This window comes from Erithacus rubecula (genome assembly GCF_903797595.1).
Source record: "Erithacus rubecula genome assembly, chromosome: 11".
Classification (NCBI taxonomy): Eukaryota; Metazoa; Chordata; class Aves; order Passeriformes; family Muscicapidae; genus Erithacus; species Erithacus rubecula.
In genome coordinates, this window is record NC_136663.1 from 11,835,520 (window position 1) to 11,853,502 (window position 17,983).

General features: G+C 49.9%; 2 protein-coding genes across 7 annotated transcripts in view; one reads left to right on the forward strand and one right to left on the reverse strand.

Moving 5' to 3' along the window:
- Positions 1–17,983, forward strand: part of DLG1 (discs large MAGUK scaffold protein 1) — a 434,654-nt gene that overhangs the window by 202,543 nt on the left and 214,128 nt on the right. The gene's annotated exons all lie outside the window — the stretch shown is intronic.
- APOD (apolipoprotein D) lies at positions 1,825–6,778 on the reverse strand. The gene is made up of 5 exons (XM_079315275.1): positions 6,656–6,778; positions 5,597–5,750; positions 5,225–5,346; positions 3,342–3,430; positions 1,825–2,130 (listed from the first exon to the last, which is right to left on the reverse strand). The coding sequence occupies exons 2-5, from the start codon at positions 5,717–5,719 to the stop codon at positions 1,895–1,897; spliced, it is 570 nt and encodes a 189-aa protein (XP_079171401.1). The 5' UTR covers positions 5,720–5,750; positions 6,656–6,778; the 3' UTR covers positions 1,825–1,894.

The following is a 17,983-nucleotide window of genomic DNA, read 5'->3' on the forward strand; positions in this document are numbered from 1 at the left end:
TTGCCAGAGCAGCCCAGGTTTGCCACAGTCTCTGTGGCACAGGGAAGGAGCCAGCGTGGTCTCTGAGGGCCCAGGCATCGCAGGGTTTTGTGTCTGAGTGAAACATTCCCGTTTCTCAGCCGCACCTGGCGATCCCAGTTCCCAGCCAGATCCAGTGCCCAGCCCATGGGGCTGCAGGTTCCTATCTCTAGGGCTCAGTGCCTGCATAGCCACTGTGCCATTCTCACACAGAATGAGGGCTGCAGCAGCACCATCTGTGTGAGAAGGAAAATAGGAACCTGATGAAGCAGTGATGAAATGATTACACCCAGAATCTGACACACTTGGGAGCAATCATGCAGTTGTTTGTTTCCTGGCACGTCCATCATCCTTATAGCCTGAAAAATCGGGTGGAGTGTTTAATTCTGTGTCACAGGAACTGTGGCATTAGGATTTGAAAGTTTAAAGGGATAATGACTTAAACATGGCAGTTGTTTCTGGTCCCTCCCATCCTGGCCTCTTCTGACTGATAAAGATTAATGACATATCGGCTCCCTGCTCAGCTCCTGTAGATCTCCCAGGGCAAGAAGGTGCTCTGCAGTACACCCACACCACCAGAGTCCCACCAAAATAAGAGCAGAATGTTTCCTGCCGATTTACAGCATGCTATATCCATGTCATTATTTCTTCATGTCAATAAAAGCAGCAGGAGATGGGAGTCAGCCAAAGCCACAACACAAACTTGCTGGCAGGGCTCAGACAATGTGGGGTGCCCATACACCCGACCCCAGAGAACCAGAAACAGCTCCAGGCTCCTGGAATAAAACCATTTGCCTTCAGCTGTGGTTGTTATGTTCATTGCAAACCTGCTGTGGCAGTGCTGTGGCCTCAGAGGAGGGGCAGACCCCACACAGAGCCCCCCAGCCTGCTGGCAAAGGCTGTGCAGCTGGGAAGGTACAAAAGGCCTGAAGCAGGTATTTTTATTTCATTTTTAATGAGTTGCATGAATGCTATTCAAGCAGAGTTGTCGTGGTGCCTGCTGAGCACCTGCCAGGGCAGATGCAGCACCAGCGGGCACTCAGCACGTGCAACAGCAGTGGGCAGGATGTCAGAGCCTGCTGGTGTTCAGGGAAAAGCCTCTGGAAGAAAAAACAAGGGAGCAGCCCCATCTCTTTCTGTCTGCTTATAAGTACAGTCAGAGCTGGCCCCTTGGGAGGCCAGGACTAGAATCATTAGAGGCAAGAGAAGGGCATGTATAGACATTAGGGATGAAGTGATGCTGAATCTCCGGACATTTTTAGATTTAAAATATGAAGGGCAAAATACCTGATTTCTAGCAAGGAGGTCTTCTGACTTAGCAACAACATATGCCTACAGTCCTGCATTGGAAAACTGTCAGGACTCCCAGTCTCAGTTCCCAGGCTGCGGGACTGACCCACCATATCTGGATGCTGCTGCTGCTAAGGCAGTGCCCACAGTGCAGCTCAGACACTGTAGATTCCTGGCAGGCCCAGAAGCATCAAGACAAAATTTGGAAACAAACATGGGGCTGAGTGATGAGTGATTTTTCCCCAGGACTAATACTTGCACATCACAACTCATACCCTTTCCCATCCAAGTACTGGAGGACTCACAGAAATAGCAGAGTTTCAGGTCTGCACTTCAGGGTTCCTTTCTTTCACCATTAGCACTGACTCAGTCAATTATGCAGAAAAAGTCAGACCAAGACAAAAAGAGGGATAAGAGAGATACAAGGCATGACAGCAAGGAGTAACTCTGGGCTGGCACTCTACTGTTAGCAAAGAGGAAACTACTGTTAATAAATTTCTCAGGTACACAGAGAAATTCTAATGGATAACAAAGCAAGCAACAAAGTTTATCTCTGGTCTGGTGCTGTGTCACTGCATGCCAGGAGTTACATCTCAGCAGGGCAGTTGGCTTGATCAGTGGGCATCATTTTGTCGGTGTCAATCTTGTAGGACTGGAGAACACTCTTCAGCTGCTCCACGGTTTCTGGGTGCATGTCAGGAGCTCTTGACAGAATCCAGGCATAGTCCATGTGGAAGAGCCAGAGGATGTTAGTGCAGGAGTAAACCAGGGAGTAATTTTCATAGTCAGTGGAGATGACCCAGTAAGGGGCAGCAGGCATAACTAGGAGAGAGGAGGGCACCGTGACTGCCATGTGTAAGCAGCTCTGGACAGCCCTGCAGCACCACAGCCACAGTTCCTGGGACTGTTCCCACTTTGGCTGCTGCATACTTGTGGTCAGTCCAGGGAGCTATAATTTATAAAAGCCTGTCAGGACTCCCTGTTCTGCCATAGGAACTTGAGAAAGACACAAAGCCCTGACTATGAAGGTCTTTCTGGGAAGTTAATGCCGTGACCCGAACAGCTCTCCTGGGCTGATGAAAGCCAGCCCACCCTCACCAGTGTGAGGGTGCTGGCTGCTGGGAAGGAGCTGCAGTGCTGGGAGCTGACACTGGTGATAAGAGGAACACAGACCACCACCCACTGCCATGGGGAGCCCTGCCTCAGGGAGCCAGCTGAGCCCAGAGCTGTTCTCTGGGGCTCACACCTGGTGAAGGTGGTTGGGGCTGCACATGCTGTGGGTGAAGTGGCTGCTGGAGATGCCATAGCAGCACAGAATTAAGTCTGGCTGTGCTCATGGAACAGTCATTGTACTTCCTTTGCAACTACCCCTCCTCCACCCATTTCTCCAAATAACCCCTCTGTAAAAGACAGCTATGAAGCTGTCAAATAAAAGGTGTGAGGGAGCAGAATAAAAAGTGATCCAAGGGAACACTGCAGCTCACTTTCCAGTGTTGCTGCAGACAGAGGAAAGTGCTGTGCAATGTGGCAGAACCACAGCAGGCCCCTGTCAAGTGTTACAGTGACAAGAGAAGGAACAAGCAAACAAAACCATATTATTAATGGTTATTAAAAGCCACTTGTAGGTAGAGGCAGCGTGGGCAAGTAGCTGCACCATAGTGTGCAGAGAAAAAAGCTTATTCTCGGCTCTTGCAGCACTGTGGGGCTGCCTCCCCCACCTCCCCACCTTCCTGTCCTCATCTGTGAAATGACCTGGAGGGACAGCAAGGCTACTGATGTTCTTGCTTTGAGATCAGCTGGTGAAGAGTTCTGGACTGCTGAGGGGGCTGTTGCTGTAAATGGCATATCAGTGTGACCAAAGCTCTGCCTGCTGGTCACAAGGTCTATTTTACCCCTTTGCTGCTGTGCTGAAGTCACATGGGGAGCTGCACCCCTTGCTTTGCAGTTTCTGACCCCTGGTGCCATGGCACAATGCTCAGACCTCAGCACTGCTGAGGCCATGGGTACTGGGAGCCTTCCCACTACACACTTACACCAGTTAAAGCGGACGCCCAGCTTGGCTGGCTGCTTTACATCCATGTGCATGAGTTCTCCTTCAGCTTCATTGATTTTCCCATTGGCACTAAGGGGAGAATGACAAAGGTGAAAAATAAAGCCAGGAAAGTGAGAGATAATTTTTTTTTTCACTACCACTAAATCACTCCTCCTGACACAACTATCTGTCAAGAGGTGGCAGAAATAGGTACTGGTAAACCCAGCACCCCTGAGGATGTTTTCAGCAGCACTTGGGGCACAGCAGGTCCTGAGCCAGGTACAGCTCCGTAGACTAAGATTAAACTGGCCCAGCACCCCAGGCTGCCTCTCCAAGTATCCCTGCCAGTGGGATGTCCTTTGGTTCCAGGGTGACAATGACACAGAAGAAGGAGAGCAAGACCAGTCTGCACTGGGGAATCCAGCATGGGAGCACGGGAGGATCCCGTCCATGATCTTGGATGTGCCAGGGAGCAGCTCAGCTCCTGGTAGTTGTGGAAGGCACGTGTTCACTTCTGTTTAATCACCTGTGCTTTTTCCAGGTCACTGCACATTCCTCCGCACGCAAATTACCTGTACCTGTGTGGTGAGCCAGGGTTTCTTTGGCTGCTTGTTCAGAGCACTGCCCTGCTGGCAGCAAGCCCTAAGACTTGAGCTGCCCATCTTATAATAGCATTTTTGCACGGATGCCTCAAGACCTGGACACTGCCTATCAGGCAGGAAAGTTTCATGCTTCCCTGTAAAACAGGAACAGCCAAGGAGGCAGAAGTGAAAGCTGCCAGCTGCAGAGGTCAAGGGTCTGATGCTGGAACCATGCACAGTGCTCACCTGTCTCAAAATATCCCTAATATCTCAGAGTCCTGAGCTGTTGCAGTAGTGACAGCAATGATGGGATGAATCTCGCACAGATTAATGCAGGCACAGATGAATGTCCAGCTGTTTGCCAGGCACAGCCCGAGCAGTGGAGCTGCTGAGACAGTGCTGGTCACTCAGTGAACGGCAGGGATGCTGCTCTGCTCCAGACACAAGGGATGTGTTCCTATGCTGTTGTTATTGTGAGCCAGAACAAAGTCCCCATGCCATGCCAGGAGCACAGGGGACAGCACTGCCTTCACTGCTCGCTCCCTCTCATCCATTCAGCCACTCACAGCAGCAGCTCACAACAGCACAGGGCAGTGATGGAAACAGACAAATTAACACTTGCATCTTTCTGTGTAAAATACCAGGAGGACTCAGGATAATTGCAAACTATCTTAATTGCCTAATAAAGGAAAAAGCATTCACTTCACCACTGATTTAAACTGACAATGATTTCTGATCCCCTCGCACAGCAGTTACTACCTGTGCAAGGTAAATTCTCCAGAAATAGGCTGACAAATAATTGAGTAAAAATTGCTCATGTGTGTCACCTTCCCTGCTCCTTTTCCTTGTATCTCTTTACTCTGGAGCAGAGAGGAGCACAGGGCACAGGCACTTCTGGTCATTCATACAGGGGCACAAGGTTGTAGCTGCCACCCCATAGCCAGCCCCATGACTCTCCTCAGAACAGGACCCAGGGCATCAAGCTTCTCAGCCATCTCTGGAGATGACAAGCCAGTCAGGGGACAGATCCAGGCTATTTTATGCTGAAGTCGCCATGTACATTTGATCTATTTTCTTATCACTCACCTTGGAGAATGAGACAGACACCTGTTGATCCTCAGATCATTGGCAGGAATCAGAGACCCATCTCTCTCAGAAGAGCTACTGCAACCACAGGGTGCCTCCCCCAGCACCCTCAGCCCCAGACATGCAATTTAGAGAAAAATTAACACCCAGGACAACAAGAGAGGTGACAGGAGTGCCACTGCCGCAGCGAGAACATGGCCCAAACACAAACACTTACAGCATCTCCTTGTTGATCACCTTGAACTTCCCGTTCTCCTTCAATGAGTAATTTGCCTGGATGCAGCTTCCTTTCTCAAAAGTTGAGGGCAGCTTCTCTATCTCGTACCATTTCCCCAAATACTGACAGAAGAAAGTTTAAAGAGATGTTTTGAACATGAATGAGCTTAGGCAGAGCAGCCTAGCTCCTTTGTCAGCACAGTTTTTGCCCCTCAGTGGCTGGGGGGTAGCAGAGCTGCAGACCCACACTGGCAGCTGTGGCACAAAGTGTGACCAGACCTGCCACCACCCCCTGCACCCAGGCACCTTGCTGTCAGTCCCATGCCCCCTTAGCTTGCTACAACCTATGAGATTTTTAGAAAACTTTTCACACCTGGTTGATATCGAATTCTTCTTGAACTGATGGATCTGGGCATGGTCCCATATGGAAGATCTGGCCTTTCCCAATGCCGAAGAGGCTGAGTAGGACCGAGAGCCGCACTGCCGTGCCCAGCATGGCTGCACTGGGATGCAGGCGAGAAATGGACCTGGGCAGAAGGAAAAGAGCTGAGCTGAGCCTCCCTGGAGCACAGCTGGGTGTGAAATGCTGCACAAGGGACATGCAGCAGGGCACCTCAGGGGCATTGCAAGGAGGAAAGAATTATTAGAAGAGTGCCAAAGAAGTCTCAAGGTAAAACAGCTTTAAGCCCTGCCTGTGCTCAGGCTGTGCCCAGCAGCTCCATGAAAAGCCAGGCAATGCCTGGTGAGAAAACTTGTACTCATCACCCACATCTGATATCCAGCAAGATGCAGGGGTGATAAACATCTAAGGACCCACAGGAGCATCACCATTTGTCCAAAGCTGAGGCAAGGGGAAATGCAGGATATTTGCTTTAAAATGGTGGAGCACAAGGAACATATTCCAGAGCCAATGGAGAGCTGGGGTGCTGGGACATGGATGTACACCTGCAGTGTACACCTGCATGGCAGGAGGGGCATCCCCAGGAACGTCAGGGCTGCCTGACACTGATTTGGAGGGGAGAGACAGTGCAGCTGCCTCTGGAGAGGTCTTTGTGTGCCAGGATATACCCAGCACTTCAAGGTGGGGAAATTGGTAGAGATTCAAATCAGCAACAAATACAACATGAACTGACCCCCAAAAGCATGGAGTGAGGAGGGATAGGACAGGTTTCCCTGCAGAGCAGAAGCAGGAGCTGTGCTGTTCCCAAAGAGTCACTGGAGCCAGGATGCTGCCCCATGTTTGGGCTCTGCTTGGGTAGGTTAGACCCTGAACAGCACTGGGCTGCTCCACTTCCCTGGCTGGAAACTCCTCCACAGGAGCAGCAGTAACGTTTTCCCCAAGTTTAGAAGAAAAGCCCAGATTCCAGCACAGGCACAGGCCCTGCTGCAGACACAGACAGTTCCCATTTTGAATCTCCCAATTCAGACATACCTTGGTGGACGAGGTGCAGTGATGCTCTGCGGAGGACCAGGGCGGCAAGGAACAGCTCTGTGGTGAGCTCTCTGCTTCTCTTTATAAGTGTGCTGGGATCCTCATTATTCAGCTCTGGCACAAGCCACTCCCTGGTGCTCGACGTGTTTAGGTTTTTTGGCAGGCCAGTCAGCTGCCTTAGATCTGCAGCTGGTACGAAGCTGGAGATGGGCTGCAACTTGGCTGCTCACCCAGGCAAACAAAGGCACCCCACGTGTCTGGATATCGCCCTGCAGCTGCAGAGCCCTTGCAGCCACTCACCAAAGCCTCAGGCCTGGCTGCAAATGGCAGGGGAAGGAGAGAAATGCCATAGCCTTTGAGAGGGGCTGGGGACAGCAGCAGCTCCCATCCTGTGTTCTCTGGTCCAGCAGCAGCCATGGCCATGCTCCAAGGGGGGACATGCAGCCTCCTCTGCCTCCTACTTGAGCCCTGGAGATCCACCAGGCCACTGCAATGTCCTTGTCCCCATCACAGTCACTTGTTGTGAGTACATGAGGAGCATGAAGCAGCAGGATGCATCACAGGTTTGTCTGAGGAGCTGTAAACCTTCCAGCAGTTTTCTTCTAGACTTTTAAATCTTATTACAAGGAAAGATGCTGGTGCAATTAATTCCATGCTGACCTGGCACTTTTTCCAACTGGTGCCCAGCAAATGCCTTTGACAGCAGAGCAGCCATCTGTGAATGCAGCCGATCCCAAGAGTTATACAAGAAGGGCTGAGTAATTGACAGGAAGCTCTCCGTGTTTAATTACATTTTAATCTAATCTCTGTTGAGACTTTCTCTCTAGGTGTGTTTTTACATGCTGCTCTGCATGCCTTACTCACACACACACACACACACACAACACACACATGAGCCCAAGTGACACCCCAAGAGCCATTTTAAAGCTCAGTCCTGTCCCTTTCTGGGGCAGCCCAGCCCAGGTGTGCCCTGAAACACAACACAGACAAAGTGTGTCCTCGGACCTCAGCGAGCACCAGAGCTGTAACTGGCTCATCCAACACAGAGCCAGCAGCACCAGCTGGGGGTGAATGGCCATGGGGAGCACACAGTCCACGGTCTGCCACAGCACTTGGCACGGGGCAGAGGAGCATGCAGGGCTCTCCCTGACTCCATACAGATCATTAGTACTTTGGCAGCCACCTACGTCCCTGATGGGGTTGCTCTGGCTGCCCATGTCAAAGTCAGAGATGTCCTGTAGACTTTCTGCAAGCCCCACATTCACCTGCATCTCTTGCAATACAAACAGGTTAAAATCAGGTAATTCCTGGACAGACCCTGACCTGAATGGTACAAGTGCTGCCATGCTGCAGTGCACTGGTGGGATTCCCCACACAATGCAAACCAGCAAGCAGGTTTTCTCCTGAGCTCAGCTGCCCACATCCTGCAGAGCAATCAGAGGAGTAAGTCCTGCAAAAGGGCCAGCTTGGCCACAATGGAACATCTGCATGTGCAGGTGTGTCTTCGTGCTTATCCACATCTGCAAGTGGAGCACTCTCCTGTGGGATGGAGCATGAACCCCTTGGCTGTGGTGGCAGCAATGTGCCCTCAGGTGGAATGGTTCTGAGCAAGTCTTTTACACTGCTGCAGCAGGAGGGGCTCCTGCTTGCCCTGGTCTACAGGTGCTGCCCAGTACTCAAGGGCTGCCCTGCAGTGCCAGCCCTGCCAGGGCTGTATCTGGGTGGTTGGGCAGTGCCATTTTGGCTCCTGGCACACTGCAGCCAGAGCCACACCATCGAGGTGTCCACCCAGCCATGCTCCATGGACCCTGCTTCAGGAGTGTGCAGGAGCGGGCTGTGGCCAGGACACTGAAAAGTCAGGAACCAGCAGGAGCTGACACTCCTTGAGCCCCACTGATAGTAGAGATGACAGGTGGGCTGGGCTATAGCCATCAGCCTCCTTGCAGCCAGCACCAACAACACTGGAAGAAAACCCCTCTTTGCAGGAAATCCCTGGACCTCAGAAGTGCAGGAGCTGCAGTGGAGCCCTATTTCTCCACTGGCCACTGCCAGGAGCATCCCATGGGTGCCAAGGCACTGCACAGCTTGAAGCACAGTTGATGGGAGCTGACAGCCAAGCTAGGATGTCTCCACACAAGCACTGGCTGTGCCTTCCCCAGGGGCACATTTCTGGGCTCTGCCTGACCACAGAAGGAAGCACCCAGTTATCTGCCTGCTCATATCTTGGAGTGGAGCAGGTTTGGGATGCTGCAGCTGAGTCTCTGCTTGGGGCCAGCTGGCCAGCACATGTTCAGAGGCCATCCCAGGACCATCCTGTCATTCCACCTCCAGCACCACCAGCACCCCTTGCCTGCACAGACCAGAGCCTGCTCCATGTCCCACCTGACAGGATGGCAGGACAGCAGGAGTCTGCTCTGAGCCACTCCAGAGCAAGAGTTTGGGGAAAAGCATAACCTTATAATTGCACCTAATTGTGAGGTGGGAACAGTCATCTCCACCTGGTGTGCAGTTTGTACCCTGCAGCAGAGGAGGGGCCACACATCAAAGGGCAGGAAGCTGGAGCAGGGGAGGGAGGAAAGGAAGGAGAAAAGCTGTGCAGAAACCAGGGCAAAAGAGGGGGGAGGGGGGCACCAGACACTCTCGGAATGCTTCATGCAAGAATAAAACCTCCCCCACATTTCTGGGCAATGAGGCAGCTACAGGGCAGGTTGCAGGGCTTGTGCACAGGACATGGACAGGGAGGTACCCAGGGGCTGCAGGAGGATAGGGCAGCGCTGCCTGCAGAGCAGGGGACCTGTGAGAGGGGGGTGGGTGCAAAGCACACACGGGGTGAGGTGGCATGAGCCACACAGCACATCCAGGGGTGACGGGGGGAGCAGCTTGTACAGACAGACTACATTGGCTGGGATATTCTCACACTGCCAGTTATCCATTTCAGAGACAAAGCTCATCTGGCTCCAGTGAAAGCATGCAATAGCACTGAGTGCTGCCAGCAAAGAAAACCCCCTTGTTAGAATAAGCTACAAGTGCAGATTAAGTTCAGCCAGCAGAGGACAGGGCAGTGTCACTCCACCTGGGACATTCTACCTGTAGCTGACCTGGCTTAGTGCAGGAGTGAGATTGTCCTGTTGCACCCCCCAGATAGCAGCTCTTGGCACCTTTGAAACAGAGCAGCTTCAGCCAGCCAGGCCTGCTGGGGACCTGGCTCCCCAGGGAAAGGCTGTTGTACCACACTGGGTCTCCAGCTGGGATTTCAGCAGCTGTATAGAAGCCCCCAGCAGCTTGAGAACCAGGATAATCTGGGAGTGCTGAGGCTCCCACCATGGAGACAACACTGTTTGCAGGGACAACTCTTTCTGACTCAGGTGATGCCTTCCATTTTGTCTTTTTCCTCCTCTCCAAGAAATGGGGCTTTGTGTTGGCCAACAAGTTGCAACGTGTATATAGAAACAAAAATCAACAAGTAGGAGACAAGACAGAGAAAAGAAAAGCAGGTGGGAATTTTCCTCTGTAGGAGTGGCAAAAAATGTTTTGAAATCTGTTTATGCAAAATGGTGTAAAATTTTTAATTAGATTTAGCAGCAAAGGAAGTAAACAGACTCTGAACACATGTGCTGGCCTCTGGGATATGTGAACTTGGTCCCATGCAAGTGCACAAAAGATGTTGTCATTCATTCATACACAATTAGTGAATAGCTGTCCACTTTGGAAGTTATCCAACTATGTATTCAAAACACAAGAAACCAAAGAGAGAGAATTTAGAAAGTCAGAAAACTAGAAAGGGTATTATTATTTAAGGGACATTATCATGCAGGACTAACAGTATTTCTGGCTGTGCTGAGGAAGGCTCATCAACCTAACTGGTATTGCTGCCATGATCCTGCAGAGAGAGAAGCCAGAGGAATATTTACTCTTCAGAAAGTAAAAGGATAAACAAAACAGAGAGAAGGAAAACAAGGTCTCTGTACACAGAAATATATTGCAGATCTGGACCAGTGACAAACCTTTGCCCTAGTGCCATCTCACCCCTATGGATGTGCTCACTGTAAAAACTGGAGTTTGAGCAGTGCCCATAATTCTGGGGTTTTGCTGCATTCCAGTGTCCCACATGAAGGGCTGCCTTATGCTGCTAAATAAGGTTTAAAAAGTTTTGTTGATGCATTTGCTGCTGGGTTCTCAGCAGACCCTGGGTACTGACAGAGCAGGCATTTGGCCAGGTGAGGAGTGAGGAGTGCACAGCCTAAGGGGGCAGAGTATGACTTCTCCAGTGGTGTAGGAGCAGATCCCATGGGCATTTAGCAGACTGCTGTGGGTCCTGTCTGGGAATGCCCACTCAGATTTGTGCATTGTGGACACTGCAGGGCCCTGACTGTATGACTCATCTCAGCACAGGGTGCTGCTCCCATCCTCTGTGTCCCACTGAGCCCAGCCCAAAGAGCACCCCAGCTGCCCTGCTCTGCATCACCTTCTCAGAGGAGAGCTCCCACGTTCCCCAGTGGATTCATGACGGTTTTTTTTCTCAACCAGCAACATTTAGCCTACTGAAACATATTGTAAATGATCTAAAAAAATGTCATTAAGCATGTTTAGAGAGCTTTTTCTGCAAAGGTATTTTCTATTCTCACAGAGGAAGCACAGTGATCTGTTCACTGCATCACCAGCTCTGCCCAAGAGATGCCCAAGTAAGGCTATTTAAAGCCCACAGCCCTATTTTCTGCAGCTAAGCCATATTTCAGCCCTTAGCTCAGGCATGCATTAATTCAGTTACACAATTATATTTTCTATGACCTATATGCAACCTACATCTTTCTCATGATACAGATTTATAGTGAGTGGGTAATTGCAGCTCTGCTCACAGAAATAGAGAACAGCCTCTATTACATTAAGAAATGCAATTAAGAAATCTCCTGCAGATTATGCTGTCCTGCCAGCTGAGCAGGAAGCCCTTCAGCAGGGACATGGGCTCTCCTGCTGCCAGAGCACTTTAGAGCCTGCTTCATGTCAGCAACTTGCATCAGCTACCAGGAGCCCAGGAATCACACAGGGACTTCAGAGGTGGCCTCAGACTCTCAGATATCCCTCCCTCATATGCCTCAAGGCTGTTTTATATATATTTTAGATATGCACCATGAAGATCCAGGAGCAACACTTTGGCCCTGAAGGACTTTTTGACCAGCCAGCACAGCATTTCCATTCCATGTCTCTGAGTCCCCCAGTCTCACACCACAGGTCAGAGGAGAATTTTAAGAATACCCTTTCAGAAAGAGCAAGTCTCACCCCTCCACACAGGCTGAGAGCACAAAGACACTGGCATATGTGTTTGGCTTTGCCTCTGAATAGCTGCATTGAGGCCACCGAGCCCAAGCACACACAGCTTGCATTGAAACACAGATCTAAGTGTTTGCTAGACTGAAATTTACATTGTACAGAAAATAAATAACATAAACTCAGTGATCAGTGCTCTGACTTTGGTGCAATACTTGGTTACAGTATAAAATGGCACAGAGATACCATTCATGGTGAGTTTCATACAAACTAGTTGGGAGATTTTAAGAATGATTACTTTAGAGAGCATTAAAAATGCTTCTATCTGTGCTGCACCCCAGGAATTCTAGTCAGGTGTGTATTTCAGTGTAAAGAGACCTGGCATGAGGACATGCCTGCATTATCCACATGTCATACCTTGCATTCCCTGACATAATTATTCTTGAAAAATGGTTGTTAACCATGAACTAGAACAAAAGCTTCTTACAGCAGGACAGATAGGCAGGAGTATAGGAATTTCGCTGTGATGCAATAGATCAACCTGGGACTGATTTTGATTCTGTAAATTCCATGCACAGACAGAGCTGGAAGCCAGCTCATGACTTGTGCCTGTAGGAGGAAAAACTGTCTGCAGGAGGACCTGGGGTGCCTGGGCCAAGTGCCATCCCTGCCCACAGAGAGCTAACTGGAGCCTTCCTGCTCCTGTTAGTGTCTGTTAGTGCTGCAGGAAGGGAGCAGCCACCCCATACAGGTGTCCCCAAAGCCTGAGGGAACCAGGCAGCTCATGTGTGGTTCAGGGCTGTAAAAGTGGCAGTGATACAAAAAGAAGGTCCAGATGTGCTCTTGGGCTACAGAGTCTTAGGGACTTGTTTGTTGATAAAAATGTACAGCAAAAGAACATGTGCAGGGAGGAGATGAGGTTGGGACTTAGTGTGTGGTCCAAGAGTATATGGGAAAGATGAGAAGTGTTTTCTGTGTGTGCATGTGATGAGGCAGCAGTTCCCAGTAAAAGCACTGGCTCCATCCCCACACCAGTGCTGGCCCTGAGAAAACTCATTGCTGGAGTCCCTTGTTGGGATGGACAGAGCACTGCACCCACTGGATGACTGTGTCCTGCACCTCCTTAATGTCACCTCGTGCCAACAGCCAAGCCACTACACCATTTCACCCTCTTTAAAGATGGCCACTGCTACCCTGAAGTCTTTCTGAGTCCCCAAGTAGATTTTCTGCAGGCACTTCCTCATGATCAAAGTGCACCTCAGCTGTATTGGAGTACTTGATCCTCATTTCTTCTTTGGAGGGCTGCCAGGCCAAGTACCTGCACAAGCTTTCTACTGGGAGGGAAGCAGTACAGCCATACTCCAAACACCCACTGGATGTCTCCAGTGGGACACAGGAACTGACACATCCCTCCCTGCAGTAAGTGATGGAGCCATGGGCCCTTTCCAGGGTGCTTTTCCTCTTCCAACAACTCCCTCCTTTGTCACGCTCCCTGGAGCAATGTTGCCTCTCATTAGAGCTGGAAAGGGAAGGTGCTTTGCTGCACTCTGAATGCTTCAACACCTCTGAGCAAGCAGAAACCAGGAAGGAGACACAAGGACAGCCTGCTGGCTGATTGTCATAGTAATTCTGGTTAAAGTCTCACCAGGAAAATAACGTCTCCTACAGCACTTGACCCCACAAGGTGATAGGTACCACCCACACCCCTGGGAGCACAATTGCTCTGGCAGGGAGGCCCTGGAGAATTTTTCCCAAGGTGCAGTTCAAGGTCCCTGGGCAAGGTGCCTGTGGGGTGATGGTTAACCTTGGAGCCTGTTTAAGAGCAGCACAATGGTGTTAATGCCTGCCCTCAGCGCTGGCACCTTCCTCTCTGTAGCTCTAACAATTCAGAGGACCTTGTAGCAGCTTTCACACAGAAGACTAGAGTCACCATATTTATTATTCTGCCACAAAAAGTTATTCAGCCTTGGGAAGGAAGGTAATACCTATTCTGGCATCAATTATAACAACAAAATGAGTCAAACAACATGCATTACATTGCAGTGGTTTTCTGCTTTCCTGCAAGGGCAGGGTGGTGGCAGAGGCAGCTGGGATAGTAAGGGAGCTTAGTGCAGGTAGAGTGATTTATTCAGGGCATGTAGCAGTGCCAGGGCCAGAAATGCTTAATCTCAGTCCTTGGCAGAAGCCTTTCCACTAAACCATTAAAACAGGCCAGTTCTTACCTGGTTCTGCTGAACACTCTTTCTACAGCCAAAGCAAGAGTTCTTTCATTTTTCCTGTTTTGACTTTTATTAATGTCTTGGCAAACATGGTGGAGGAAGATCTCAGGTGACCAGATCTGTTCTGTCTGTATGCTGGAGCTGGAAACAACTGGGAAACACCACTGCCCTTCTCAACATCATCTGCTAGGTCCTGCATGAAGAGTGAGTTTCCATACCAGGAGCTGTGTGCAGGGGGATGGACAACCTTGTGCCATGCTGGCTGAGAACAGGCAGGCACAGGGCAAGGCAAGAGCCAGGAACTGGTAGGCAGATTAAATATCTCCACATGCTCTTCAAAGCAAACTCAAAAAACTCATGGTTTTGGGGCCAGTACCATGGTGCTATGGCAATGAAAGTGCAAAGATGGCAAGTACCATCGAGTCTTAGAAAGCCCTTGCTCCTAAAAATACAGTTATTGTTCCAAAAAGTCAGAAAACTTCAGATTCTTTCTCCATATTGATTCCTTCAGGCTTGAGAGTGTCTGATAGAGAGGATTCTTTCATTAAGGATGTGACAGTGATGTGCTTCATCAGAAGATACCAGAAAAATGCCTTCCTGGCCATATATGTGGGGATAAAACACAATCAGCTTCACTGTTAAGGGCAGAGGAAAGCAATACTGCACATCCACACCAACGGGTGGGCAGGGACCGACCCCCTCTGTCACTGCTCTGTTGGCAAAAGTGCTGTGAAACAAAGCACCCTCAGGGAACCAAATTAAGCTGCCCTGCAGGAGTGAAATACAGTATGTTCCCTGCACCATGCTGTGATAAGTGCACTGAACTCTGGCTCAGCCAAGCACTGTGCCCAGAGATGCCTTTAGCACCAGCAGGATGATGCTGCCAGTCATCCTGCCAAGGGCTTGGAGAGCTCTTCCCTTCAAGACACCACAGGAGAAGGCACTGGATGCTTCAGGAGACCTGCACACACAGCTACTTTGTGCCTTCTGATAAGCTGCTGTCAGGGCTGAGGTATTACTTATCAGTATTTTGAGGTGAAAACACAGGTCTGTTCTTGCCTCAAAGAGCACCAGGCGAGAGGATGATAGGGCTGTATCAGTACCATCCCCATGGCCCTTTCAGTTACTGCTGAGAATGAATTAACTGTATCTGGCTCCAGGCCAAGTGGAGCTGGCTCTCTTACAAATTCTCTGTTTGTAGCATCTCTCCCCAGTCCCCAGGGCTCAGGGTGCTGGCTGAGAAACTGGCTGGTATTGGTTTGCTACTAAGACTGGGTTTGCTACTGAGACATTTTTCAGCATTGTGGTTACACAACAAGCTGTGAGCTTGTGTTTCAAAACCACAGCCAGAAGCACAGGTGCTGCTGTTGCTATTTACACAGCACCAACATGTTTGGGGAGGGTCTTTAAGCTAGGAAGATAAACCCACCCTGGGTTTCTGAGCTATTCAGTTTCCAAAAGGCTGAGCAAGCCTCCCGTGTGTGGGTGCGCTGGGTGGCACTGTTGCAGAGCTGGGGGCTGTTGAGCAGAGCTCCCTGCAGAAACCCCAGGCCTGCAAAGGTCCCATGGCCATGCACTGCCCTGCCCACTGGCAGAGGGCTGAGCCAGCACCTCCCTGTGCAAGACAGGTCCTCAGCAGCCTTTCTTACCTCCTTCAGCTGTTGTGAAGAGCTTTAGCTTTTCCTAATCTGCAGCTGACATGATTGTCCAACTGACAGTGTTGATGTTTTCTTTTTTTTCTCTCAAGGAAGAGAAAAGGCCCTGGGGGAAGCAGTCTGCCTGGGAGACTCCATAAGGAGACTTTTTGGAGCAGGGCAGAGACTACCAGAAGCAGAAGTAAGACCCAGACCAGGGGCAGAGGAGAGCTGTGCTGAATAATCTCCCATCCTGGTTTCAGGGCACTGCTGTATGTGAAATCACTGCCATCACAGGCCTCCTTTTCCCAATAACATTTCTGGCAGTGGGCAGTTTCTCAGCTACAAGTTCAAAGCCAGATGTGCAAGAAGTGCTTCTCAAATGCTAAACTTTCCCCTAATACGTATCAACTCCATCCCAGGTGTTAAAGTAACAGGCTATCTAGCAGACAGTGCCAATGCACCACACCACAAATCAACCATAGGAATCATCTTTCCCAAAACAGGAGTACCCATAATCTTGAGCCCATTAGGCAAAGGAGAGCAATTACTTTACTAACTTTCAGGTATCCCTTGTGCTGTGGTTTCTCACTAGTGCTCTGTAACCAGACAGTACCTACAGGGCTACTATTTCGGAGGAAAATGTCCCACAGAAGCATCATGATTATATAATCTAGGAGCAATCACATCCTGCTGCCCATATAATTGTCCCATTGCTGGGTCTTGTCCATCAGCATGTCAAGTGTAGCTCCCAGGAACACCACATGGCTGGCATTGGTACAGCAACCTCTTGGCCAGCTCCATGGCTGCTTGGGGTCTTCAGCACATCAGAACAGCAAAATTAAGGCATCAGCCACCCTTGACAGTGGTAAAGACTTGTGAAGCCCAGAAGAAGTTTAGATTCCTATCCTTTGTGTAGCTCCTTGAAGAGGTAAACACAGGACAGTCAGTGAAGGACCTCCATAGGAACTTGCTGTGTCTTGCCTCTGCCTCAATTGAATCACTTATTCTGCAGCTCTTGCCATTCAGAAGAGATATTTGACTCTCAGCTTTTGGAGCTTATCTTTATTCCCTTCACCCAAAATAAACTCTTTGCCATTGCTGCTAGTGGAGGTTTCATACAGGAGCTAAATCAGGAACCACAGGTGTCTTAAGGTCTGCAACACACACAGAGACCTGCCATTGGTTTAGGGCTGGAGTTTTGGTCAAGACACAAAGAATCTGGAGTGATCAGGAGTATGTAAACTTGCAGTGATTGCTTGGGAAACCCCAGGAGGCTCCTTGCTGTGTCAAGGTGAGCCCTACCAAACATGGCATGCAGAGGACTGATCACCTCTTGGTTCCTAGTGCCATCACAGAGAACATGTTGATTTGAAGGGAAAACCAGGATCACTTCACAAAGGCTAAGAGGTGCACTAAGAAGCTGGACCATCACTGCCTTCAAAGCATTGTGAGAAACATGCAGAAAAAGGTAGAACAGTGCCACAGCCTCAGCAGCTGCTGCTTGAAAAAAAAGGAAAAAGACATGGCAACCTTTGGCATTGTAATTCCTTGTAGGATACCACAGCAGCAATGAGCATGGACTTCCATGGAATTTCACTGAATTTCTCTCTCTTTTGTCTTCTGGCTTTTAAGGTCACTGTCAACTGGAATTGAGTTTTCTTTCCTCTGTTACTCACAGCAGAACAAAAATCTGTCCTCAATGCCATATTAGTGCAACTCTATGGTGAGAAAGAAACATGTACACTTCTCTTGCCCTCCGACACCCAGAGCTCCCGTCCTTGGCAGAAACCAGATCAGGCACTAACAGCCCTCCTAAGCACTTCTCAGGGGGCAGAGGAGGGGACTGGGGCTCACATGCTGTGAAATCCTAACCCTGGCTCAACCACGAGGTCCTTGCATGGCCTTGGACACTTTTTGCCTTGCCAGTCTCCGTTGTGTCTTTGGGAAGAGCTAATCCTTATTACCAGGCAGCTGTAGCCCTTGGATTAGTTACACACAGAGTGCTGAGGCAATGAATAATGGACAGCACTGCCCTAAACGATCTCCTTCGAGGGAAACCACACAAAATACAAACACTGATGGTGCCTGTGTTTACAGAGAGGCCTCTCTAACTGCCTTCTGCTGAGGAAATGGGCCATGCTGCCCATTCTGCTCCAGGCAGTTCTCACTGAGCCTCCACAGTCCCACTGCCTGCTGAAACATCATTA

What these genes read in the sequence shown, in the direction of transcription:
- APOD (XM_079315275.1), bottom strand. Translation starts at nt 5,719, where the DNA reads ATGCTGGGCACGGCAGTGCGGCTCTCGGTCCTACTCAGCCTCTTCGGC. An exon ending in AAGAATTCGATATCAACCAG is followed by an intron (nt 5,347 to 5,596) that starts GTGTGAAAAGTT and finishes TTCTTCTGTCAG; the next exon opens with TATTTGGGGAAATGGTACGA. An exon ending in GTGATCAACAAGGAGATGCT is followed by an intron (nt 3,431 to 5,224) that starts GTAAGTGTTTGT and finishes TTCTCCCCTTAG; the next exon opens with TGCCAATGGGAAAATCAATG.